This window comes from Cnephaeus nilssonii (assembly GCF_951640355.1).
Source record: "Cnephaeus nilssonii genome assembly, chromosome: 9".
Taxonomy (NCBI): Eukaryota; Metazoa; Chordata; class Mammalia; order Chiroptera; family Vespertilionidae; genus Cnephaeus; species Cnephaeus nilssonii.
The window spans coordinates 29,508,340-29,533,876 of record NC_137080.1 but is presented as its reverse complement, the minus strand read 5'-3'; the positions used below and the strand labels follow the sequence as shown (position 1 = coordinate 29,533,876).

Genomic DNA, 25,537 nt, shown 5'->3' with positions numbered 1-25,537 from the left:
GGGTTGGGGATGGGCCATGTGAGTGTTCATTAACTGCCTCCTCCTCCCCCTTCCCTCCTGGGACCCATGTATTGTCTGGTGTGAGAAGGGAGGCAAGTGTCAACAGAGGCCAGGCCCTTGTGCGGCCAGAGTGCCCCACGCTCCGGTCGCTCCCGTTTTCCAAACATCTGCCTGTTGACGTTCCCTGCTTGCTTAACGCACCCTCGCTTCCATGTTCCCTGCTTGCAAGTTCTCTTCTTGGGTACGATTTAATACAGACCACTCAGCTTCCTAAAAACCAGAGCGGAGGGGGCAGCGTCTTGGCACACTTGGCCTCCGCAACTGGGCATGTGGTTCCCAGGCAGGTCCTCCTCTCCCAGGCCCGACTCCGCCCTGGCCACGCACCCTCCATGCCAGGCAGACATCGTGGGTGCCTGGGTGGCAGGTAGATAGGTTTCCCGGCTTACTGATGCTTGTACATTGCAGTTCCTCTTCCTGCCCAAGCGCTATTCTAAACGTCCTGGTCTCTGAACAGTGGCTGCCATGTCATGAGTCCTCTCCAGTTTTCAGTGGGGCCCTCGTAAGCCTCATCGAAGGGCTCAGACACTCAGCCATAAACTAAAAGGGCTTTGCTTTGAGGACATGACTGACCTCAGAGTCTGGACCCTCTTAGACATTTCATTTGGTGCCACGAGTACCTACAGTTACTGCCCCATCTGTGGATCGACAAATTTGTCACATTAAGGACTTACATCCTTTCTCTTAAGTGGGAAATCGCCTCTCCCCAAAGCTACCTCATTTCCAGCACACTGTCATTTCCACCTTCTGAAAGCCCCAGCATGCGGGTCTGGGGACACAAGCAAGCTTGGGGAGCTGGCTGTCCTGTGCCTCAGCAGGGAACACTGGCCTCTCCTCTTCCCGGTGGACTTCCCGGTTGTTGTTATTTTCCTTGGTTTTTAAGCAATTTGGAGTTTAAGATAAAGGCCATAATGATAACTTTCTTTGCCTCTCCCTTCCTAGGTATTTGCATAGGAGTCCAAGGAGTTAATCCTGTGAGTAGAGTCTTAACATCTGCTCCTTTCCTTCCTTCTCTATCTGCCCCCTGGGGTTTCTAAAGCGCTGGCCGGTCCAAGCTCCTCTCTGCAACAGGGCGGAGGCCTTCTTTGCAAAGAAGTCTGGCTCCGGTTACGGGCAGCGAGTGCAGAGCACAGATGTGCACTAGCCTAAGTCCTAGCACCTGGTTGAGGCACCGGGGAGTCTCTGAGTCTGGCTCCCCAACTTCAAGTATGCAGGAAGTACCCCCTCCTCTATTCCCCATAACGGCCTTCATTCACACTCCAGCCCCCACCTGGCCAACCGCTAGGGAAATGTCACCGCAGTCACTTTCCCTTCCCTCCTGGGGTGTGACCTAGGACCTGGAGATTTCCCCAGACCTGGGAGGCGAGGGACTTGCCTCTGGCCATTGGCATATCACAGCCCTGGTCTCAGGAAGCCTCGGGGACACCAGCGGAGGCTGGAAATGCCTTCACAGGTCTCCTTCTCCTCCCCAGGCCCAGGGGCAGGAGGGAGGAGGGGAAAGTGTCTTTGTCCTTTCCCATCCTCACCTTCTCCCATCCTAGGAATTGGGCATCATCTCCTCATTGGGTTTAGATGTTAAAGACAGACTGCTCTGCCATCATCTGGGCTAAAATACAAAGATTTACAAAGCCTGTTACCTGTTTAGAGCTAGAAATGAGCTAGAAAGGAAAACTGTTGGCCGGACAAGGTAAAGTTCCAGAGAGTTGTCCTGCTGTGCTGATTTGGAGGCCGATGGGAAGGTAAAACATCACCCACCCAGTGGCAGCCCTGGACACGAAGAGAAGGGAACATTGAGAGACTAGACGCTCGCAGATCTTAGAGCTCAGCTTAGTCACAGAGAAAACCTAGTGTGACTCCAGACATTGACTCTGGAGAGGCTGGGAAGTGACACGGTGAAGACACTGACTTATTAGTAACGTGGACGCTCACGTCACACCCGCTGCGTGCGGATCCCACCTTAGCTGCTGGCTGGGCAACTTAGTACAACGTCTAAGCTTCGGTTTTCCCAAAAGTAAAATGGGGCTAATACCTCCTGCTCATATGGTTGTTGAGGGCATTTAGTAAAGTGATGAAAACAATGGCCATCACCACGTGAGCATCCAGTACATGTTAGCTGTCATTGCATAGTTGGCGCCCGTGGCTGAAATCTGTAATTTTGGAAGAGGAGCGGCAAGTCTAGAGTCAGCTGCGTGGAGCCCCTGCTCTAGAACAGGTGACCTTCTGGGCGCACTGCGAGGCTTCGAGGTGAGAGGTAGGTAGATGGATTTGTCTGGAATTTGAGAGTTTAGAATTGAAGGTAGATATCTGGGAGGCCTGTGACCTCAAGGAGGAGTTGAAACTTTGGGTTATGAACAAGGTCCCCCAGGGACTGTGAGAAAAGGTAGAGAGCCAGGTCCGTTCAAATTTCTGGTGACCCTTGGCAACATGTTCCTCTGTGTGGTGTGAATGTGAATATCCCACTGAGTGTCTTCCCTTCAGAGACACGGCCTCGTCGTCCACTGTGGTCCACCGCACTGAGAGAAGGTTTGCTTGTCTGCAGTCTACCCCATAGGGTCGCTCCTTTCCATTAGGAATGATGGGCTTTAGGAAGTAAAATAAAAAACTTAGTTGAGATGCTTTTCAGAAACAAGCCTTGTCCATCGTCTGCCTAGATGAGTGTTTCATGGAAAACCAAGGCAGAATCCCCACTGTTTGGGGCTTGCTCAGTTCTTTCCCGCTCAAATCATTAGAAATAAAAAAACAAAGTCAATCTGAAGAATTTACTTAAGCAAAATCAGGCATAGCTAGAAGTGAATGAGCAGAAACTGGAGGGAAATCCCTTTGTTCAGTTCGGGTTTCAGTGAATGCTCAGCAAGCAGGTGGTTAAACCAGTTCATTAACAGAAAAGACATGTTCTTAAGCTGCTCTCAGCAGCAAAGGCCTAGAAAAACATATTGTGACAACTGAAAAGTACATTCCAGAAGTCCTATGCTCTAGATTCATGAAACTGTAGTTTTTATCATCAATGAAGAAACAGATCATTTACCCCCCAATATTTTCCCATTTATTTAAAACCATTAACTAGAACTAATCTGGCTGCCACGTGCCAGTCCCTATTCCTAGAAAAATGTGATTTTTCTTGCCCCTCGGGAGCTCAGAAACATTTGTATTTAGGAATGTTGAATGTTAGAGGGTCATTTTTTTTTTCTTACCATGACCACTTTTTAATATACTCAACATAGTAAAACCTTTTTCTCTGATTGTGAAATCTAAATTCAGACCTGAAAAGCAGTCTGCAGATAGCATCCCGTCAGCCTTAGATGTGCTCTTTTCCCGAACTGTCTCTCCTCTGCTGTGTTGAGTTGTCCGCCATCACCCAGGATTCCCCACCACCACCCCCCCACCCCGCAGGCCGTGCGTGCTGTCAGGTTCTCCGGGCATTGTTAACTATTTAAGCCTTAGGCGTTAGGCGGGCGCTCAGATGGCAGGTGGGAGAGGCCAGGGACTTGATCTCCTCCCAGCCAGGGTTCTCCGCTTTCACTAGTGCTGCTCACATTGAACAGCTCAAGAATAAGCTCCTGTATGAGCCCTCGGAGGCCGAGGAGCATTGTTGAATTCAGAAAGGCATCGCTTTCTCGTAGTGATCATTTGAATATTTTGACAATGAAGCTAAGCTACTCCGCTGCCTGGTTTGCGTACTTCGTGTCCTGTTCCCCCTTCCTAGGGAAGCAGAAGCTCGCCTCGCCTCGCCTCCCTGAATCCATAAAGCAGTATTGTCTGTGGTGAGACGGGTGGGAGCAAAGGAAGAATCATCCAGAAGAATTTCACTCTTATGTTTTCTAAAGCCCTTAAAAAAAATGTAATCCAGGCCTTTGGAGACCATGATAAATGTTGAGTATTTTCAGAGGAGAGACGGACCATGAAGATGATTTGTGAAGTGTTTATACATGCAAAGTGAGGAATACACTTAAAACAAATTCTCTGGATGATTCAGACAACCTCCTCACCTCCCATTTTTTCCTGACTTATGATAGGTTATTTTTAAGATTTAGTTGTCTAAAATGGCCTGCATTTTTCTGATTTAACTAAAAAGGATGTTTTTATGCAAAATAAACAGACAGCCTTTTTTGATCAAATTAAGAAAAGAGGCAACCAAGTGAAAAAATCAGTTAGGTGAGCTCTAATTGGCTTTGTTTCGTAGTATATTTACCTTTGTACTGGGCAAGAAAATCCTGAAAAGCTTTTCACCTAAGAGGATCAACGGGATGGAATAGTCTTAGTTGGAAGAAGCCAAGCTTTATAATTAATTGGTGAACAGAGATACCGGTTTTCAAATGCTCATCAGGGATCAGTAGTACAAAGCCGGCTGCAGCCTGGGCCCCGAAGACGTGGTAAAAACATAAATCCCAGGGCCCCAGTGACGCTGTGCCGGCCTGTGCCAAAGATTTCCCAGGCGTTCTAGCACATTGCCAGGTTTGGTGACCACCAAATTGTCTATTCGGTTAGGAGCCTTCAGCCCATTTGATAAATCTAGACGTTTATATAAAGCTTTTGTTAGAAATGAATCCCTACTAGTTATTACTGACTTTTTCCAGTTCATCATTTGTTTCAGGTTTTGTTATTGCATAGATTTGCATGCCTGTTTTATGGTATTCTAATACTGTTGATTTAAAAAAAAAAATACCGTTTCCTCCGAGTGCTATTTTGAATATTTTTATGTAAGCAATTGCATGGGTTGTTTTTTGTTTTTTCAGTTTTTCTTCTACTTGCAGAAAGCAGGGGAAGATTTCAGGGTTTTTCTAATCCAGTTGTAAGTAGGACAAAGGATAAATACTTAAAGGTCTTCTTGGGCAAGATTATATGAAATACTGAAAATCTTCTAAGTTGCAACATTGTGAACTTTATGACACTGTTTAAATATATCAGATGACCCACATGTTTTAAGGCTTTTGCCATGTGGTATTTCTGAGATATTTCAGAGTTAAGGGTGGTAGATCAATTGAGGCATTGAGGGTTTTAAAGTTTAAAATTGATTGATCCTTTGTTAAAATGCATGGAATAGTTAAAAAGCAGAAGAACATGTCCTCTGCACATCATCAGTTGAGTGTGTGGGCTCTCAAAGGGAGGCTCCCGTGGCCGGGGTGGGGGAATGTTTTCCCAGCTTCATTCACTGACGACCTGCGAGATCTCTCCTCACAGGTGTGACTCCTCACACACTTCTGAGAGGACTTCCCGACTGCCTGAACGCTGACACCAGCAGGTATGCAAGTGACGGTCTCTTTTAAACATCTTTTCTGTGTGGGTATGTCTATTAATAACTGCATGGAAACACATAGTAAAATTAGTCAAGGGCATGTGGGAGATAAAGGGGTTCTAGTAGAGGATAAAACGATACTTCCCTTTCAAATCGAAAAAGTAATCTTAGGACAGAATTCTTGACTTTTTTTTTTTAAAAGCATTGGTACACTCTGCATTTCAGGGAATCAGAGGATGCAATTAGCAACTTTTCACACCCACACCCTCTATTGTCCCCACACACACACACACACACACACACATTCCCCACAGCACCTGCAGACCCATGGCATTTCTGCTGATAACCCTTCAAGCTCAGTTCCCAAGCTTGAAGGCTGCCCTGTCTACACCCTAACTTGTGCCCATAAGGGGATGTGTAAAGGTTGCCCTCCCCTTGGCGGAAGATGTTGACTGATAAGCCGGGGGGGAGATGCTGGTCGCATGCCAGTAGTGCTAGGACTCCAGCTTCAGGGGCAGGCTGCATTGAGAAGCACAATAGTAAGAGTTGCTGCTGGAGTCCGTGGCTCCGGCACACCGCGTGGCGAGGGGTGCGTGGTGCAAGTGGACAGGGGGTCGGTGTAGCGCAGAACACCTGGGTTTGGCCTCTGGTCGCCATCGTGATCACCGGTGATGATGCTCGTGGGAGCTAACACTCCCTGTGCACGGGACACCTTGCTTAGTACAGTTCATTACTTGCAGAATCGTAATCGCCGGTGCCTGTGCGTAAAGAACTTCCGTCTCTGAACCTCCGTCTCCTCATCTGTTAGATGGGGATGAAAGTGCCTTTCTGCCCCTCTCACAGGGCTGGCAGATGGGGATTGTTAGACAGAGTAGCACGAGAGGGCTTGATGAGTTCAACGGAATTATTGTTTTACTAAATGCTATTTAGGTTCCCTTTGAAATATAATGTTCTTGCTAAATAATATTTTGATTTATTGGCCGAGAAGTTGAAATCCATTCCAACATGCCAGCATATCGACTAGCAGCCAAGAAAGGCACTAGCCGTTCTAATGAGGCGGGGGCAGGGAATCTTGACTTTGTATCTTCTCTTCCCATGTGATTGACATAGAAGACGAGGCATGAGAACCAGTAGGGCCCTGGACTGTGTCTGCCCAGTAGTTGGTGGTGGGTCTGTGGGCTGAGGACAGGTAAGGGGCGCTCACGCAGTGGGCAGGAGACACAGGCGCAGAGTGGGACAGGCCCAGGCAGGACGGACCGTGCAGTCGCTAGGGGAGCAGGAAAGGAAGCCCGACTTGAAACATCTCTATAGGCTCCTGGGAAGGAGCAGCAAGCATGCGGCCACGGGAAATTGGGGCTTATTGTGAGCAGGGTGCCCGGCCTCCAGGGCGACTGGAGCACAGACCGGCACATTGAAGCCGCCTGCTATGGGCTGTGGGGTGGACCACACATGTGGATTGGGAGACAGCTACTCAGAGAGTGCGCATTCCTCCCATTGAACTGGGTATAATTGTAATGGTTTGTTAAACAAACAAAGGACCCAGAGCTGTGAATGGGGGAGAGAAAAGACTTAAGGTGAAAAGGAGAGGAGGCCCGCTCCCAGTGTCCCGCATTTGAAGCTTTCTCCCCCATTTCCTGGGCATTCCTCTCCCCTTTCAGGGCAGCCAGCGCAGGAACTTGGAAAAGCGGCCTTGTCCCTCGAGTGTCATTTCCTTTGAAGATGGAAACCTGATGAAATGTTTACCGTCTTCAAAAGAAAAAATGAAAAACGGGGGTCATCCTAAAGGATAAATATTTGCATTTATATCCTAAATGTAAACCTTTTCATATTTTGAACTAAGTATTTCTGGATGAACAGTTTGCTTTGCATCATTTGAACTTACGGACGTGACATGGGAAGGCAACGAGAAAAGTCTCCGTGCAGCTTTGTGTCTCAGGAGCGCGGCCCGTGGGCTTCTGCAGGAGGGGCGCGAGCCGGCGGGCAGCAGCTCCTTTTCCTTCTTGCTGCGTACACAGTTGATAGACAAGTGAGCTCTGGATGCTCATCCATTGAAAAAGCTTGAAAAACCATAGTGTTAAGTTGTCATTTAAAATTGCCAATTACATTTGTGTCCATTTGGGTAATCAGATTTGGTCTCGGGCTCATCTTGTCAAAAAAGACCATTTAGATTTCGGAACAGTACTTTTCACTGGCCTGTGCCCTGGGGTAAGGAGGCCGTCCGTGGGGGAGGAGCTGTTTTCTCTGTAAAGCAATCTGTTGATGAACCGTCATCACTTTCCCTGCTCCCAGTTCCCAATAGAGTAACCCCAGATTCCTCTCCTGGTGTGTGGGACCCTTTGTGTTCCGTCACAGCCCCTTCTCCAGTCCCCGCTTTACCCCCCCCTCCCCCGCACTCACATCTGCCCTCCAGCCGGACTGAACCCCGAGATCCCTGCTGCCCTGGGCTGCTTTGTGTCTCTGCTTTTTTATGTTCTACTGTCTGCCTGAAACGCATGCCTCCCTTTTGTCCACCTGGTAAACTCCTAATGAGCCTAAGTGCTCATTTTTAAAATTTAGAAAGTACAGATAATCAAAAAGGAAAAACAAAGAGAAGTTATCTCTAACTCCACCCCCAGAGATACTTTGCTGCTCTTTCACGCCTTTTTGTTTGTTTAGAGACACGGTTGTTTTAGGATCAAACAGTCCGCCCCTCGTGAGCACCCTTCCCAGATCTCATAGTTTTCAAGTTTCCTTCGAGGGATGTTTGACTCATGAGTCTGGCTTCCCGTCACCGATGTGACTGGTCTGCTTTTCTTGTTTCTTTTCTCCGTTGAGCCTTTACCCTCACACACTTCCTGGGAAGGACCCAGGCTTTTCTTTCCGCCAGAATGCGAGCCGTATTTGGACAATAGCCCTGCCGCTAATTAGGTAGTTTTGGTTCCTCAGTGCCTGCTCTGAAAGTCCCAGGAAGAGAGCAGGGCTGTCAGCTATAGAAGCCTCTCCTAAAAGGGCCTGGAGGCCGTGGCTGAGGGTTTGTTGGGAGGGAGGAGGGGGATCTATTTTCAGCTGTCACAAAGGAATAGTCCCCATCACTGACTTTAATGACTAGAAAATCTTCTCCTGATTCCCAAGGCTCTTGTCTGGGTTTGGGGAAGGCTCTCTGTCCCTCCCCCCACCGTGCTGCCCAGAGTTCCTGAATGGTTTTCTTACAGCAGGGCCCGTTCCATTTCAGCAGCGCCAGTCCTGGCCTCCACACACGCTGCTCGGCAGCACACCCCTCACTGGCTTGTTTGTAGACATTTGATATTCCTTCCTAAATGTTTATATGGAAAAATACAGTGTGTGTGGTGGGGAGAGGAGGCCTGTGGAAGATTTAAGAATCTGTAAAAAGGCTCTTGCTCTCCCTCCCCGCCCCCTCCCCAAGCACGCCTGCTCAAATATTCTTTCCGAGTGTATTTTCCTAAGCTCCAAGGGCCCTTCTCTTGCTGTAACGTGTTTCCGGAGCCCATTTCTTCTACAGCTCACTTCTACCTTTGTAACTGTCTAACTAAACTTTTCTCATAATTTGAAAAATAACCATCTGTAAACATGCTTCCCTCCTCGCCTCCTCCCCGCCGGGTGGGTTATGTTGAACGACCGTCCAGTGGAAGCACTCGGCCGGTCGGGGACTCCCAGCTGTGCAGACCCTGTGCAGACCGCCTGCCTCCCTCTGTGCGGGAGGGAGGGGCGTGCTCACAGACCGCTTCCAGGAAAGCACGCTTGCGGTGAAGGGTCCTGGCTCAGGCGTCCTTTTGCCTTGCTAGTGGGGCTTCTCTTCGTCTGCTGGGGCTCTTTGAGGCTCATTTCCTGGTCTTCTGCCTCTTCTCTTGCTTCTTCGGGCTTCCCTCATTCCAACTGAGACAGTTCTGTTGGCATTGTCTGCCTGCTTCTACCTCTGTCCTTCCCACCGTCCTCACCTTGACTATTAAACAGGTTAGGCATGACCTTCAATCCGCTCAACGTCTTACAACAAAGAAAGGCTCTCACCTGTAAAACAAACAAACAAACAAACAAAAACCTACCTTCCTTCAGTAGAGTGGGCAACCAAACAGGGATTTTGAGCTGCTAGAGTCTTGTTGTATACTATCACCAGTTAGAAATTATTTTGGAACCTCTTATTACTTTTTTTTCAATGCAAGCTTAATTCTCATTTTGCTTTTTTTTTTATTTTATTACCATTGACTTGCCACTACACACTGTCTTACCCAAGAGGAACTGGGGAATTTGGAGGCAGAAGTCCTCTGCCCTTACAGTCCCTGAGAATTACATGTCCCCACAAGCCTGCTTCCACCCTGCTCCCCAGTGGAGAGCAGATATCCTCAGGGAGGATCGGTCTAGCTGCAGCCTGCCACAAAGAAAACAAACCCCTCCTCACCCCCAGGACAACCCGCTTCACCAAACCACTCTGGGTTGATCATGTGAGCTCACTCACAGGGTCTGAGGCCACCCATGGAGAGCTCAGTAATGTATAGTCACTTACAGAAACAAGATTCACAAGGGTTCTACTCCCCAGAATCCAGAGAGGGTAAGAGTGTCATTTGCTCTCTTTGGCTAGAAGAGCATCTCAGCTCCTCCTGCTGCTGTAGGTCTCCTTGCTGGCCTGGATCGTAGGCACCATTAAGCTCAACATATCAGAAACTGAACTTTGAACTCCCGCGCTTTGCTGGATTTTCCTTCCGGTGCTCATCCTTCCTTTCCCAGTCTGACAGCCCTGTCACCTCTTTTCGCTGGCCTAACCTAAGTCCTAATCTAACTATTCTGTTTACACAGCGTCATTTCAAACTGCCCTCTCCTCCTTTTTGGGCCACGGTTATCTCTTCTGAGAGGTGGCAGAAACCAAAATAGTCTCCCTACCCCTGGTCCCACCACCCCAGTGTATCTCACACAGCCCTGCTATAGTTACTTCTCAAAAGTAGAATCTGACAAGTCTGTTGCTTGGAATGGATTCCTGTTGCCAGGCCCCCTGGTCATCAGTCTTGGCTCGTCCTTGCCCCTTGTGATTTGGCTCCTCTGTCTTCTGGTTCTTTGAGGCTTAGAGTTCTGTGCTAGGCCTTTCCTGTTGCTTCTCATTCCCATTGACACAGCGTTCCGTTGGCATTCTCTTCTATCTCTTCTCTCCCCACCTGCCTCACTCCCCCTCCACATAAATTCAGAGTTAGTGGCTAGCCTTGACTAAATAGGTTATTCATCTACTAGCATATTACAACAAAAAGCCTACCTTCTCCTAGTGGGATGGAGCCATACATCACTGTCCCTTCATGGCGGGTCTTTGCCTCTCTCTCCAGCCTGTTTGTCTGCACTGTCCCCATATTTGCATCCTGCTTCAGTCATACTGAACTCCTATTGTCAGGTGCCCTGTGTTGGTTCATTCCCTTGGCCTGACATAGACCACTTCTGCCTTGAACATCAAGTGAACTTTCAGGCTCAGCTTTGATTGGCTTTTCCATGAACCTTCTCTTGATGTCTTAAGCAGGAGATGATCGATCACTCCTTACACAGCTGTATGCCTTACCCACCTTGAATTTTAGTAATTGTTATTTTTACTTTTTTATGCATATGTCTCTCTGGAGCAATTTAATTGAATCCTATCTGTAAATTCCTAAGGAAGGGCAGTTTTGAAGGCACGTGTCCTGGCCATGACTCCAGTCTTATGTGTGGCCTCTTTCCCTTAGTTGGTTTTGCCCGACTTGCTGTTTTTGCCAATCTGGTTGGTTTAAAAATTGAATTTTATTGCAGTGTGTTTGTTTGGGTGGTGGTGGGGTGTGTTAAGAAATAAAACAGAAAATGTCCGATGTAGTAAGTGTATGACAAAAGAAGAAAAGCGGGGGAAGGGGACATAAGGAGTGCCAGGGGTAGGAGTGGGGTGGGTCTGGGATTGAAGAGGCTAATGAGGATTGGCGTTCTGCCAGTCAAGTACAATGAGGAGGGAAGGCCCACAGAGGAGGAAGTACGAGGGCTGGGATTTTAATGATGGAACAAGAAATCTGCCTCTCTCTAGGATATTAATGATAGTTGTTTTTGAAGTTTTCTGCTCAATAGAGTCTTTTTGTATTTCTTCTTTATCATAGTTGCTTTTTTGTATTTGTTTTGTGTCGCTTTTTCTTCTGCTTTCTAGTGATCCTCTATTGCCTACTGATTTCGCGAGTGGAGCCACTAAAAGCCATGGGAGCTTTGTATATCTGGACAGGGCTTGTCATTGAGGGCTTTGCTTTAGGTGATGAAGGTAAACCCTGGGACTGTCATCTGCCCTTGGCGTTAGCTCTTTCTCTTGGGCTGGTCAGCTTCCCCAGAGAAGACTCCGTCAGGCTCCTGCCCTGGAGGGCGAGGTCCTGGTAGCCAGTGTCCCGATGGCCAAATGGGGGAGGTATACAAACTCCACTTAATCATCCCGTTTCAGCCTCGCACCCCCATCCCGTGCCCTCCACTGGGAGGGTCAGGGGGCTGAGGCTTCACTACCAGACTTTCACACCTTTCACTCTACTTTCATGCCCACTTTTACCCCCACTTCCAGAGGTACCTAGTGCCCAAATTTCAGACTTATGATGGCTTCTGTAGGGTAAATCAGGTTGCTTCATGGCTTTCCATGACCTGCTAAGCTGCATACTTTAATTCTGTTGGCCATCTTGACTCACAGATGTTACTCTCACTGCTTGTAAGTGGAAGGTACTCTGTGCTTTTTCAATTTTCCAAGTTTAATGCATACATCCGATGTTCCGAAGCTGTGCTGTAATCAACAAGACAGCTTCCTTATTAACGTTCTCTCTGAATAGTAGATAAATAATTCATTTCAACTCTTGATTATTTTAGGCCTCATTTCTAAGAAAATAAGAGCATAGTCACTGGGTTAGTTAACCAAATTAAGTCTCTCAAGGTTGCAGGCTGTGGGGGGGATGCAGGTGGTGAGGTGTGGGGCAGTGTCCCCCATGGCAAAATAGAGGGGTGGAGTCTGTAGGTGTTCCCACCAACAAGCACAAATGAGGGCATGTTGTTTCAACCATAGGAGGGTCAGTGTCTCCCAGGTGGTTGAATAAATAGTTCTGGAGGGAACATAGAAGGGCCTTTGGTGAAGGCAGGGCTCGCCAAACCCGTTTTTCTCTTTCTAATTCCACCGTGGTTTTAGTGATCTCATTTTATGTTCACCACAACCACTGGCGTCTCACCCGGATGATTACTGTCACTTCCTCAGTGATCTCCCAGTTTCACTCTCTCACCACATGGAAAAGGAGCTCATTCCTCTGCCAGGGAGTGTGACCAGGAAGAGGAAGAGTTTGCCAGGTGGACAAGGAGTGGCAGGGCATTCCCGGATGGGGCATAGCGTGGAAAGCAGAGAAGCATGAGAGAATGGGGCACATTGAGGAAATAGCAAGTGTGTTGATCTGTGGCCGTGGCTGCCTTTGGGCCACTGTGGGGGAGAGGTCTGCAGACAGCAGGGCCATAGGCTTTATGGATCCAGCTTAAGGGCTCATCCCAGGCAAGAGCCTTCTTCCAAATGATGTGTCAGCTCAGGTGTTAGGGGATTTTAATGATAATGTCTTAGTTCTTTATTGGAGAATAATATATGAAAATATTGTTAAAGATGCTGACAAATGAACCCTATGATTTTGAGGGAAGGTGGGCCTGTCTTACATGATAGGATCTGTTAGAGTATCACCTCTATCCATGTTTGATAGGACATTTGTACAAGTGGTTTACTGCTTGAATTTCAAAAGAATATTATTATAGAAACTTTTTTTTTAAATCTCACCTGAGGACATACTATTACTGATTCTAGAGAGAGAAAGGGAGAGGGAGAGAGGGAAACATCGATGTGAGAGAGGAACATCGATCGGCTGCCTCTCAACTTGCCTGACCAGGGAACCCGTGAGCCCTCAGTGGACAGAACAATGCTCCAACCAACTGAGCCACCTGGCCAGGGCAGAATCTTTATTATTAACCTAATAGAATGCCATGATTGAGGCACAAAATATGTGGCCCATGGTTTAGGAAATAGTATCAATGACTTTGTGAAGACTCAAACTGAATTGATAGCACCAAGAGGGATGGTCTCTTTTTCCATCTAAGTCAGTGCTGCTTATTTAAGAAAAAACAGAAGCTCATTAGAGGCCCTTTTTAAATTGGCTTGAACACATTGATGTAAAAACAATCCCGGGTTTTGGGAGTATGAAAGAGAGAAACGTTTGGAGTAGAACTTTCTTATCTATAAGGAATGGTTGGTGAATGGCATAAAAAAAAAAAAAGGCTTAGACTATTCAAGTTGGAAGACTAAAAATGGCAATTCAGTTTCCTCTCAGAAACAGGCCTTGCATTGTGTCGGTGGGGACAATGGAAATAGAAGCCAGAAGTCATAGTTTATTTTGAGGTTGTTGTAAAACATTTGTCCCCCATTGGATGACTGGGGACGCCTGGAGCTACAGTTGTGCTCTGACCTCTCCCTCTGCTGTATACCATGAGTCCTCAGGGAACACAGGCCTTCCTTGCTATTGCCATATATATATATATGTTCTTATTCCAATCTGATCCTCTCGCATCCCTAAAATAATCAGCACGAACAGAATGAAGCAGATGGCACAAGCCTTCTTTGGCATACTAGCAGATCTGTATCACTCTGTATTTTTAGAATCAAGGGATTGGAAGTTATGTCCTGAGATGTTTTGGAGGAAGACTTACTATCTTTCTATGGTGACAGGTGTTGAAATATTACCGTACTGAAGACTCACATGCAATCTGTGCGTTGAGTCTCAGAACAGACTAATTATGGTCAAGACCCTCCCTTTGTCGTTCTCTGTCAGGATTGTTGGGCGTTTGCCAGGTATTAGAAAGATACTCACAAGTCTGTTTGAAGGATGTGGCCATAAAGCGCATCAGGTTTCAACCAAAGACTGGAATCAGCAACAGCCAGCCAGCTCTGGTCAAGTACGTGGTGATGGGAGAAGCTGTGTTATCTTCACGGTTTATTTTTTAAAAATAGCTGAGCTTTGATCCTTGGCCACAGTGAATTTATAGTCTGTTGGGAAAGATTATTTTTATAGATGTTTGTGATTGTATCATGAAAACTGTGCAAATATTTATACTTGAAGGTCCATATTTAATGAAATACACAGCTACAGTGAATGAAATAACTATTTGTGAATTTGAATTCAACCTCAAAAAATACTTCCTGAAGAAATTAAAGGATGTTTACTATCATATAATTAATCCAGTTCAACATCTGAGGACTAACTTTTCACTTAGCATGGGGCTAGGTGTATTTAACATACAGATCTAAAACTTAGAAAGATAAAAGCCTTGGGAATGAAATAAGTCAAATAAGTATAAAAATGTTTAACTGGTTTAACAGTTTTTAGTTCTTTGGGAGAAAGTTCAACGGGGGAGTGAGTTGGAGGAAATGTGCCTTGCTTTTAAATAAAATGTGGCCATGTCTGAAACTCCCTGACTATGTACTTACCATCTTTGAAGGCCCAAGACAAATGCAGGTAATGATGTCCATGACTGTTGAACTTCTGAATCTAGAGAAGTGGCTGGAGATTGGATCTGGGAAAACCTTATTAATGCCAAAAAGCAGACACCTTTTTATTTTTAATTGAAGAAAAATTTTTCATTTGGTAAGGAGTCAGTCAATCTTGATATCTTTTGAGAAACAAATGCAGGCTAATTTTTACTTGCACCCTCATATGTCCTTTCTGTATGTGTAGTCATGTGTGTTATTCAGACTGCTGGCCCCCCAAGTAGGAATAATGGACGATGAATTACACATAGGGAGAGAATATGGCTTTTTTCCATTATATCCATAGCTGGGTGGTTAGAACCATGCACCAGCTGACGGTTTCTTCACCAATCCCACATATCTGTACAGTGTTTTAGACTACAGCATGCTTGCAGATCCATCTTCTTTTAGGTGGTTGTTCCCAGCAGCCCATGCATCAGCGGGCTATCACAAATGAGGGAACTGAAACTCAGGACACAGCTAGCAAGTGGCTTAGCTGGAATTTGAATGGGGAATCTTCCCGCTGTATTTGTAGAATATGTGACTAGATCTACATGAACTCCTCCTTTGCTTCAGGGGAACACCGGAGGGTCATCTCTTTGATGGTGAAGCTAAGAGCCAGCCTGTGCTGCCCAGTCCATCCGCCGTCAGCCACATGTGGCTCCTTAACTAAACATTTCTGTTTCTCAGTGTCACATTTTGAGTGTTCAATAGTCATCATATATGTGACTTTTCCATCATCACAGAGAGTTCTATTGGACATACTGGGCATCTTTCATAAAGCTAGAATTGGGGAAAATGAATTTACTGAGAAGCTGACAAAAGTGTGCATGCAGGGGATTGGTATACTAGTAGGTGAGAGAATTATGAAATCCTCACCCCAAACCAGCTCCTTCTGGGTGACTAGTGCTACTTTGGGTTCAGCTAAGATGAACTTCACACTTGATATTGTTGTGCACATTTTAATCTTTTTGACAGACTTGGGAAGAACCCAGAGCAGTTGCGAGTGAATGAGTTGAGCATATTTCAGCTCTCTGCCTTTTATAGCTGGGCCAGTGTGAGCCAGACTTAGGCTGGAAAAGTAGACGCATCATGAGACCTGGCAGCAAGCACTCGGCCACACAGGGTAGGATTCCTGGAAGGAATTATTTTGTGGCCAGCGTTGTTGGGGACGCCTCAAAGCAGGGCCTCAGGCATGAACGGGGTTACTGTGAGGGAACAGGGAGTTGGGGAGATGGATTTGGACAGGGGTTCAGCGCAAGTCACCACACTTAGTCGCAGCAGAGAAGGTGTGTGCGAGCCGCCCTCAGAAAGAATATTTGGTGCCAAGATGCCGGCTTTGGCTCAGTGCCGAAGCTCCGATTCAGAGTGTGGCATGTCAGTCCCAAGGGTTCCCAGCAGGTGTGGCAGGGTGGGAGGGTGTCAGCCGGGTGCCGGCTCCTGTGAACTCGGTCCAGACACTAAACATCTGAGCTAGTGGATGAGGAACACAGAAGTTTGCCGCGATTTTGGCCACTAGAAAAGGAGCATATGTTTTGTCTGTGAACATGTGCTGTGGGTTGATCTAGTTAAAGATGCTCAAACTGTTATAATAAAGTTTCATCTAGCTAGACTCTAGCTTTCCGATCAGAAAGTAACTGAAAAGGTAAAGATGAACTTTCTACAATACAGAGCAACTCTAAAGACTTGGCAGTAAATGAATGGCTGCAGGACACAGACTCCTGGAAGACCTGCTGTGATTGGTCAGTTGGCCATGAGTGCACTGTTTACTTGACAAAGTACAGAAAGTGCAGGCCTGTGTACAAAAGCTCCTCCGGTGTTTAATGTCAGCATATAGGTCTCTAATTGGCACTTGAGGGGTTAGCGTCTCCTCCCTGCTCCCCCCTCCCCCGCCCCCACCCCCGAGTTACTCGCCAGGACTCTGGGTGCCAGAGTTGTACTGTGTTGTTTGTGACGCCGTCTCAGGCTCTTGGGCTCCTCAGATGATGACCAGTTGGTAGAAAAAGAAGAGCCTGGTTTTGGGGGCTTTGCTGGGGTTGGAAGGGTGGTAACAATTAGGGTTCTCCTAGAAGTGGCTGACCAATGGGGCGAGGCTGGGGCATGAGAAAATGCCCCCATAAGCAAAGGGGGAGAGGTTAGTAGAAACAGGTTACTAGAGGATGGTGTCTACACATTTCAGTGCAGCCTGAGCGTCCCCCAGCCATCACCAGCGTTGTTTCCTGGGAATAGTGTGTCCCCCCCCCCCCCCCCCCCCCCCCCCCCCCGCAGAGGCTCACCAGTGACTTGAGCTCGCTGGGTTCACATCTTGTTTCCATCGGAGAGCCGAGTCCTTCTGCATGGTAACCTTATAAGCAAATGAACTGGGATGCATACAGATGATTTCGTTTCATCCCCTAGAAGTTTAAACAGGTGTGATGAGCAACATATGCTATGCTGACAGTCAGTGGAGAGGAACAGAGCCCACGGTTTGAATAAGCAGGGATGACTTTTGTTTCTGTACCAGTAAAACACTCCAACACCAACTCTTTTCAATGGGTCAGCTGAGACTCACACTGACCAGAGATCGTGGTTTGAAGTAGATAGTACCGAGACTGTGGAAAGAGCCATCACCCTCACAAAGAAAGTGCTTCACCCACCAGCAAAACACTGTGCTCGACTCCTCACCACTCCGGAAAAACACCTCTTAAAGGACCCCTTAAAGCCCCCAGGAGGATAGGGCATCGTGCTGCATCAGTAGTTGATTCTTAACTGATGGGGGGAGGGGAGGGAGGGAAAAGCATTGTTTTCCAATAGCTCCGTGGTTGGCAAACTGCGGCTCGCGAGCCACATGCGGCTCTTTGGCCCCTTGAATGTGGCTCTTCGACAAAATACCACAGCCTGGGCGAGTCTATTTTGAAGAAGTGGCGTTAGAAGAAGTTTAAGTTTAAAAAATTTGGCTCTCAAAAGAAATTTCAATCATTGTACTGTTGATATTTGGCTCTGTTGACTAATGAGTTTGCCGACCACTGCAATAGCTAATGCAAGAAAACGGTTTCTCTTCTCTCCCCGTCTGCAGATTACCTTTCTACTCCTGGAATCTCATCTGTGCCCAGACTTTCCCCTCTGAGCCTGAGACTGCACACACACTAGGCTGTGGGACAGCAGGAAGCAGAGCTAGTGGCTTCCGAGACCTAGGTGTGAGTAGAACCAAGCCCAGGACGCTGCCTTTGCCCTGGCCTGGAGTTCAGGCAGGTGTTGGGGGGGGGGGGGGGGGACTCTGCTCATGGGCTCAGGACCAACCTTTCTTTTTGTGCTTCACTGGCACAGCATTTGGTCAGCGCATCTGAAAAGGAAGGTGTGAGAAGCAAAAGCATGGCTGCCTACCTTTGCCAGGTCTGTGGCCAGACGTTCCTCACCCTGGAGAAGTTCACTATCCACAGTTTCACTCACTCCAAGGAGCGGCCTTTCAAGTGCTTGCACCCCGAGTGTGGCAAAGCTTTTGTTTCCAGATATAAACTGATGAGGTGAGAGGCTTTAGGAAAGGCATGTGCTTTTACTTACGCCGTTACAGGGCTGTGCCAGTCCTCCGACCGAACACTGCACGGGAAAGGGACGCAGAATGTGGCGCACTTCAGCCTTGAAGCCGTGTCTCTGGTGTGACTGCAGTTTCATGTGACAGTTTTGCTGTGCCCTGTCACTCTTTCAACAAGTGTGTCTTGTGCTCCTCCAGTAATAGGCCCCGTCTAACAACAGAAAGATGCGGCGAGCCGGGCTGGGAAGAGAGGCATGCACAGACTCCTTGAATTAAAACGCAGTCTGAGCGCTTTGACAGCTGTGCCGGTGGAGGACGTTCTCCCCTCCTGGGGCGATCTGGAAGGCTTCTCAGGACGGTGCAACCCGAACCTGTGGCCTGAAGAACGAACAGGAGGTGGACAGCGAGGAGGTTCTGGGAAAGCCCTAAGCCTTGGTCTTAAAAGCTCCCAGAACCTCACCAGAGGGTGGGGTTGGAGGAGGAAAGGGTGAGGCTCGCAATGGAGGCAAGGAAGCAGCTCCCAGCAGGCCTGTCCACTGTTGGAGAGGATTTGCTTTATTCTAATGAGTCTAAGCAGTGAAGAGCATGATTTGATTAGGACTCTGGAATGATGGCTTTGGTAGGCATTTGGAGACTAGAAAAGAGGCAAGTAGATTGATTTGAAATCTGTTGGCAATATGGAGGGCTTGTCCAGGTCCTGACAGTCAGGGTGCAGAGGAGGGAACACCTCCGAGTGTAAAGTTTTGGAGCAGTTTCTCCATTCAGGTCCAAAAGACACCCTAAGCTCTGGAAATCTGTAGGATATACAGATGGTGAGTGTGTGCACTAATCAGATTTTCAAAGGCACCCATGATATCGCAAAGGATAGAAACCACTGTTTCAGCAGATTCCGTAAAAAAAAAAAAAAAGTACATTTAGTCTAAATTATTTCTTGGGTGCCTTTTAGAGACTTCCAGGAGGACATTGGATATAGGAGATGTAGCGTCTGCCTCCAAAGGATTCTTATGTCATAGAGAAGACAGAATATACACAGTAGTCTGGTTAACAGTGGCTGCTGTGCGCACGGCTCCCTCAGAGCAACACAGGCAGCATGCCCACGGACGCATGCTTCTTCTGATACCTGGTTAAGGGACAGACATGTGCCGTTAATCTTCATGAAATAAACTTGAAAGCTTCAACTTTCAGACTACTCGCATTTGAGTACATAGGTGATACTCAGAATTTAGCAAGAGAGGATTTACATCTGAGTGGTATAAACAAGGACCACATTATTAGTAAATCTTGGAAAAGTTTAAAAAAAAATATATGAATGATGTTCCTGGCCCTTAAGAATACAGCTGTTATAGATCATGTAATATAATAACCTGATTTTAAAAATGAGATTATAAATGCTTAAGTTTCTAAAAATTCAAATGTGCTCTGTACCTAGGCCTCTCTCTAGTTGCCGTACATGTGAGTACTGAGTACCTACAGTGTGCACTTATTTTGTTGTAAAGCCTTTTTGTTTTGCAAGAGGCTTCTCATGTGTCCACAGTCATGATCCCCGCTTGAGCGCAAAAGCAGCGCCTGCTCAGCTCAGCCACCAGGAGGGCGCTGTAACCGTGGGGAGGAGCGCACAGAAGAGCTGCGTGTCTGGAAAGGACAGTGGTGCTCACAGCTTATGGGAATGACAGGAGTTAGGTGGGATCACTGTGGTCAACTGCGCTGAGGGGATGTCTTAGCCACACTGAGGAGGTGGCAGTTCTGAACAAGGGAAGCGGCTTGTTCAGTGCCGTGCAAGGTGCGGGGGAGAAGGGCAGCAGTGTCCTTTGTGCAAGAGCCACCTGCCCGGCCACCGCCACTGACGAGGGGACAGACAAGTATGGTTTCATGGGTTGTGAGGTAAGAGGAGAGGCTGAGGGAAGGAAGCAAGTTGTTAAAGTAATTTCAGCCATAAGATGATTATGGCCTGGGCTGAGACCGTTGCATGAGTAAGCGAGGGATACTTTAAAAGGGGAAGACAGGATGCCAGGCAGAGGAGAGAGTGAGAAATTCAGAGGAACAGAAGCTGGTGAAATGGGAACAGCGGTGTCATATGCCTTTACGTGGCTTGATGTGAACCCAGAGCAGTTATCCCTGGCTGGTAAATGAACTCTAATCAGACAGAAGTCCTCCACAAAGAATAAAGCCGAGAGGTGCAAGAATGGAAGATCCAGGACAGAGCCTTGGGGTCCCAGTCACTAGTGTTGGACCAAATAGAAAATTGCTTCAGTGCCAAGTCTGTCAGCCAGTCCCTTCTCCCATCTATGTCTGCTGCTGTCTCTGTGGATAACTTGTATAAGAGCGTGGCTATTTTTTAGGATAACAGACTCAAAAAACCCTTTCTGCAACCTGCAACTGTTTTTAAATATATCTGGAATTTGCAGACATCAGCATCATTTCAGGTCTCTCAACCACCTGCTGCACTGGCTCCTATAATCAGCACTGGTCATACTTGTCTTTGTTATCTGTATCCCTTTGCTTGCTGAGCCCTTATGTCCTGGAGGGAAGGTGCAACTTTTCTTCCTAGCCCCTGCACAGAGCAGGCTACTGTTCTTTAAGGGAGACGGAAAGAGGACTTGAGGTTTTTGCTTTTTTATATTTAAGAAAATGACAATTAGATTCTGATCAGCTTTAAGTTTTGGAACTGGCTTCCAGTCTTCCTGCTATAGGGACCACCACTGGTTTCTAAACAGCTACTGTAGGCCCCTTACAGGTTCCCCTCCTAGGGAAGGGTCAGGAGTGGACAATGTAGGGTAGAAGGTTGGGTACACTTTAGACTTGCATTGTGGTTTTTTTTTGTTTTTTTTTTTAAAGAAATTCTTTTTCCATAGAATGAGTTGTTAGAAATTCCAAAGTCAACAAGCTCAATTGCATTGAAATTGTCGGTAGGACAAGCTTTAGCTCCTGAAGACAAAACACCGGAAAGAGTTCACTGTCGAAGGGAGCTGAAGCAGCCCGGGCTGTGTTTGTGGCCACCAGTTGTTCATGGTGCTGTCTTGTAAGAAATACTAACGTATAGGACTTGCTGTTTTGTATGGCACAGTTAGTAAAATGAACCTTTTTAAAGATGACAAACTCAGGGTTCCCGTATAGCATTAGGTTTTTAGGTTTTAGGAATTCAGTGGAACTATGATAGAAATGGAATTGTGGTTTTCCAAACCTAACTCGTGCTTTACAAATACAAATATAAACTAGTTGTTCTAAAATTCCAGACTGACCAGGATGACTGTGGCTTGCCCCTGAAGCTCAGTTACAGAAACACTTGTAACTGCTGCTAGGAGGAGCACCGGGGTCCTTCTAGAGAAAGGCCTGTGAATGTTGCCAGTGCAGTCACCCATGACCTTCAGGAACTGGGTTGAAGGGCTCTACCTGGCACCTTGAGGAAGTGGAGACAGGGGCTGCACACAGCGGGGAGGATAGCTGGTAGGAAAGTATTAACTGGAGAAGACCAAGACCTAAGCATAAAGATCGCCTGGGAGGAGCGGGGTTCAGAGCCCGGTTGCTAGGGCTGGCATTCTGGGTACACTTAGATGCTGTCTCTGAGGTTAAGGATAGACTTTTTAGTTTATGTCCTACACTTGTCTCAATCAATACAGGCAAGTTGGAATTGTATTAGAAACGATCTAAAATGGGGCGGGGGGGAGTGGCTATTGAGTCACTTTTGGAAATTCAGGAATGTTCAGTGTATAGAATAACCATTTAACCCAGTCCTGAAAGTATTTTTCATGATCACATATTTTTAAATACTTGTATGCATTTAGCAATTTCTTTGTATACACTAGGAAAATATGTACTCCAGTCATATTCTTTACAAGTGTGAAAATTGCATTATGTCTTTAGCAGCACCTGTGTGTTTTTTAATTATAAAGTCTTATGTGTATGTAGAGTCTGGAAAATATAGAAAAGGACTTTAAAACTGGTCATACTTGTCTTTGTTATCTGTATCCCTTTTCTTAAACCATCACCTAGAGAAAACTAGGTGATGGTTTAAGAAAACCATCATTTTAGTATTGTTTCTCTACCTTTCTTCGGCTCTTAAAAATCTGGGTCAATTGTGAAATTCTGCCTTCTGCTCCTAGACACATGGCTACCCACTCACCCCAGAAGTCTCACCAGTGTGCTCAATGTGAGAAGACGTTCAACCGGAAAGACCACCTGAAGAACCACCTCCAAACCCACGACCCCAACAAAGTGTCCTTCGTGTGTGAGCAGTGTGGGAAGAAGTACCACACCATGCTGGGCTACAAGAGGCACCTGGCCCTCCACAAGGCCAACAGCGGCGACCTCACCTGTGGGGTGTGCGCCCTGGTGCTCAGGAGCACAGAGGTGCTGCTAGTCCACCTCAAATCCCACGCCGAAGACAAGCCCCACGGAAACAAGCAGAAGAAGCACCGGTGCGACCACTGCGAGAGATTGTTCTACACCCGGAAAGACGTGCGGCGCCACATGGTGGTCCACACAGGCTGCAAGGACTTCCTGTGCCAGTTTTGTGCCCAGAGATTTGGGCGCAAAGACCACCTCACACGCCATACCAAGAAGACACACTTACAGGAGCTGATGAAAGAGAGTTTGCAGGCTGGAGATTTCCTGAACGCCTTCCACTCTCTCTCTCCTCAGTTTCAGCTGAAGGCTGCCACACTGGCTCCTTACGCTCTGGGAGCTTCTGTGCAGAATGGGCTCGCCAGCGGCTTGCCCCCTGAGGTGCACACCCTCAATCCCATAGAGCCACCCTGCCAGCCTGTACCACCGCTGCCAGAGCCCCTGATCCCCCTGCCTCCCATGGCACCTCCCAGCTCTCCCCCTCAGCCCCTCCAAAATCACAAGTACACCACTGCTACCTCATATCCCCCACTTGCAAACCTGCCGCTCAAAGCAGATACTAAAGGGTTTTGCAACATCAATTTGCTCGAGGAATTGCCTCTGCAAGAGCCTCAGTCACCTCACAGGCTCAACCCAGGTTTTGATCTGGCTAAGGGTGGCGCTGGTAAAGTAAACCTGCCCAGAGAGCTACCCATAGATGCTGTGAACATAACCATACCTGCCTCTCTGGAAATTTCGCCCCTGTTGGGCTTCTGGCAGCTGCCCCCTCCTCCTACCCAAAATGCCTTTGGGAACAGCACCCTCGCCCTGGGGCCTGGGGAGCCCCTGCCCCACAGGCTCGGCTGCCTGGGGCAGCAGCAGCAAGAGCCCTCACTGGCCATGAGTGCCATGAGCCTGGGCCAGCTCCACCTTCCACCCCTCCCCCATGTTTTCCCAGCAGGCACCGGCACTGCCATCCTGCCTCATTTCCATCATGCATTCAGATAAGTGGCTTATAAAGCATACTTATTCTGGAAGAGGTTTTAAGGAGCATTTTAAGGTTTTAAGGAGCATTTTAAGGTTTTAAGGAGCATTTTAAAGTTTTATGAAGCATTTTAAATGTCAGTTGTAATACAAGGAAAGATTTGGAAAGCAGGACTGGGTATATGGCTTACTCAGTTATGACTGGCTTGAGATAAGAGTTCTAGAACTGCATGCATCGTGCCAATCTGTCCTGAGTGTTCATGATTTGCTCATGCTTTGTACCAAATGTAATAAGCAAGTATTCTTTAATGGAACTGCAACTATCTATTGTCATAACCGACATCCAGACGAGGGCTGCTATATATAGTTGTCAAATTGAGTTTAATCGTAAGCCATGATCATAATCATGTTAGCTAAATAACTTTATGTAGCACGGCCTAAGGAGGGAACTATGAGAAGGTTTGAATTTCTCCAAAATGGGAGATTTTTTCTTTTTAAGTACAACAATAACCTTTATATTGCATATTATAAGTAGGCTTTGTATTTTTTTCCCCCAGATTCTTCTACTTTTAGTTGGATGTAGTGTAGTTACTATTGCATAGCCAACCTGTAGTTTTACAGAAACAATTTCTTGTGGAATAATAGATGTTTCCATTTTAAACAAGCATTTTAAATGTAGTTTGAATATTTTCCACAAGATGCTACAATGTGAGTTATCACTTCATTTATCTTAAAGACTAAACTGGTTGTCAGTTACATCTGACAGAAAAAAAAAATCACTGTGTAACCAGGTTAAGTGATAAAATAATCCAAATGTCAGTCAAAAATAGTATTTTGCTGACTTTAATATTGATTATATTTTAACAGGAATTTTAAGAAATATTACTGGAATTTTAAAATATATATATATTAAACAAGATTTTTTTCTTTGCTTTGTCTGGCTTAAAGTACTACTCTGCTTATGTATATTTTAATCACCAACAAATAGATGCATTTTAAAATTTATCATGTAATTCAATATTAGTTTTACTCAGAATAACATTTTGCAATGTAACTGTAACTGTAATCTCGAATTTGTATCTAATGAGTTTTAAGAATATGAAACCTAACCTTTTTTTAAAACTCCTTTGTCTTTTGTCTTTAGAGGCATTCTATGTGAAAACATATCTTACATATAATAAACTCTGCAAATCCTGACTATGGCTTGTTTGATTTTTACTTACAGTTACACCACCTAACCATCTTGATCTAGACACAAAACATGAACAGCTCAGTAGCTGGCTCCCTCATGCCCCCTCCTGGCCATTACTTCCCCCCAGAACAGTGATGGGCAACCTTTTGAGCTTGGTGTGTCAAACTTCGCCAAAAAACTGAGCATAACTCGGGTAGTGTGTCACTTTGAGGAAAAAACATTATTTCGCAAATGTCTCATCCTCAGGAGCAGCAAATGTTTCATCCTCGGCATGCGGCCGCCTCAGCGGCCACGTGTCATCAGAAATGGCTACGCGTGTCAGTGCTGACACGCGTGTCATAGGTTCGCCATCACTGCCCCAGAAACTAGTAGTCTGACCTCTATTCAGCCTCTACTAGAAACCAACTTTTTTTGAGTAAAATTATGATTTAAGGTAGAAGCTTATGTGCTTCAGTTAAATTCACAACACTAAAAGTTTATTTCTGAAAATTACTGTATAAAGTTCTGAATCCTTCTATATTAAGAATTTATTCCTGATATACTGGTATAGGTCAGAATACTAGCTACTGAAGTTCAGTCTACCCTGGGCCAGTTTTACAGTGGTGTTTGCCATTGCTTTCTAGCATGAATTAAAAATTTATTCCTTAGTGGGATTCCTTCACCAAGTATTCCCCACTCGGAAATCCGACACACTGATTTGTGTTTGTTTTACCTCTAAATAAGGAGGGGACAGAGAAA

The 25,537-nt window shown here is 46.5% G+C and overlaps 1 protein-coding gene across 9 annotated transcripts in view; it reads left to right on the top strand.

The window, feature by feature from the left end:
* Positions 1-24,798, top strand: part of PLAGL1 (PLAG1 like zinc finger 1) — a 51,219-nt gene extending 26,421 nt beyond the window's left edge. The window contains exons 5-10 of one of the 9 annotated variants that reach the window (XM_079779943.1): positions 1,000-1,031; positions 2,185-2,301; positions 5,236-5,296; positions 17,848-17,968; positions 18,099-18,295; positions 22,404-24,798. In XM_079779943.1, the coding sequence (XP_079636069.1) occupies positions 18,144-18,295; positions 22,404-23,631 (1,380 nt within the window). In that variant the 5' untranslated portion in view covers positions 1,000-1,031; positions 2,185-2,301; positions 5,236-5,296; positions 17,848-17,968; positions 18,099-18,143 and the 3' untranslated portion in view covers positions 23,632-24,798. Of the gene's footprint in view, positions 1-999; positions 1,032-2,184; positions 5,297-17,847; positions 17,969-18,098; positions 18,296-22,403 lie in introns of all 9 variants that reach the window. The other 8 variants (XM_079779942.1, XM_079779944.1, XM_079779941.1 and 5 more) reach the window with 8 other exon arrangements.
* The last annotated feature ends 739 nt before the right edge of the window (positions 24,799-25,537 follow it).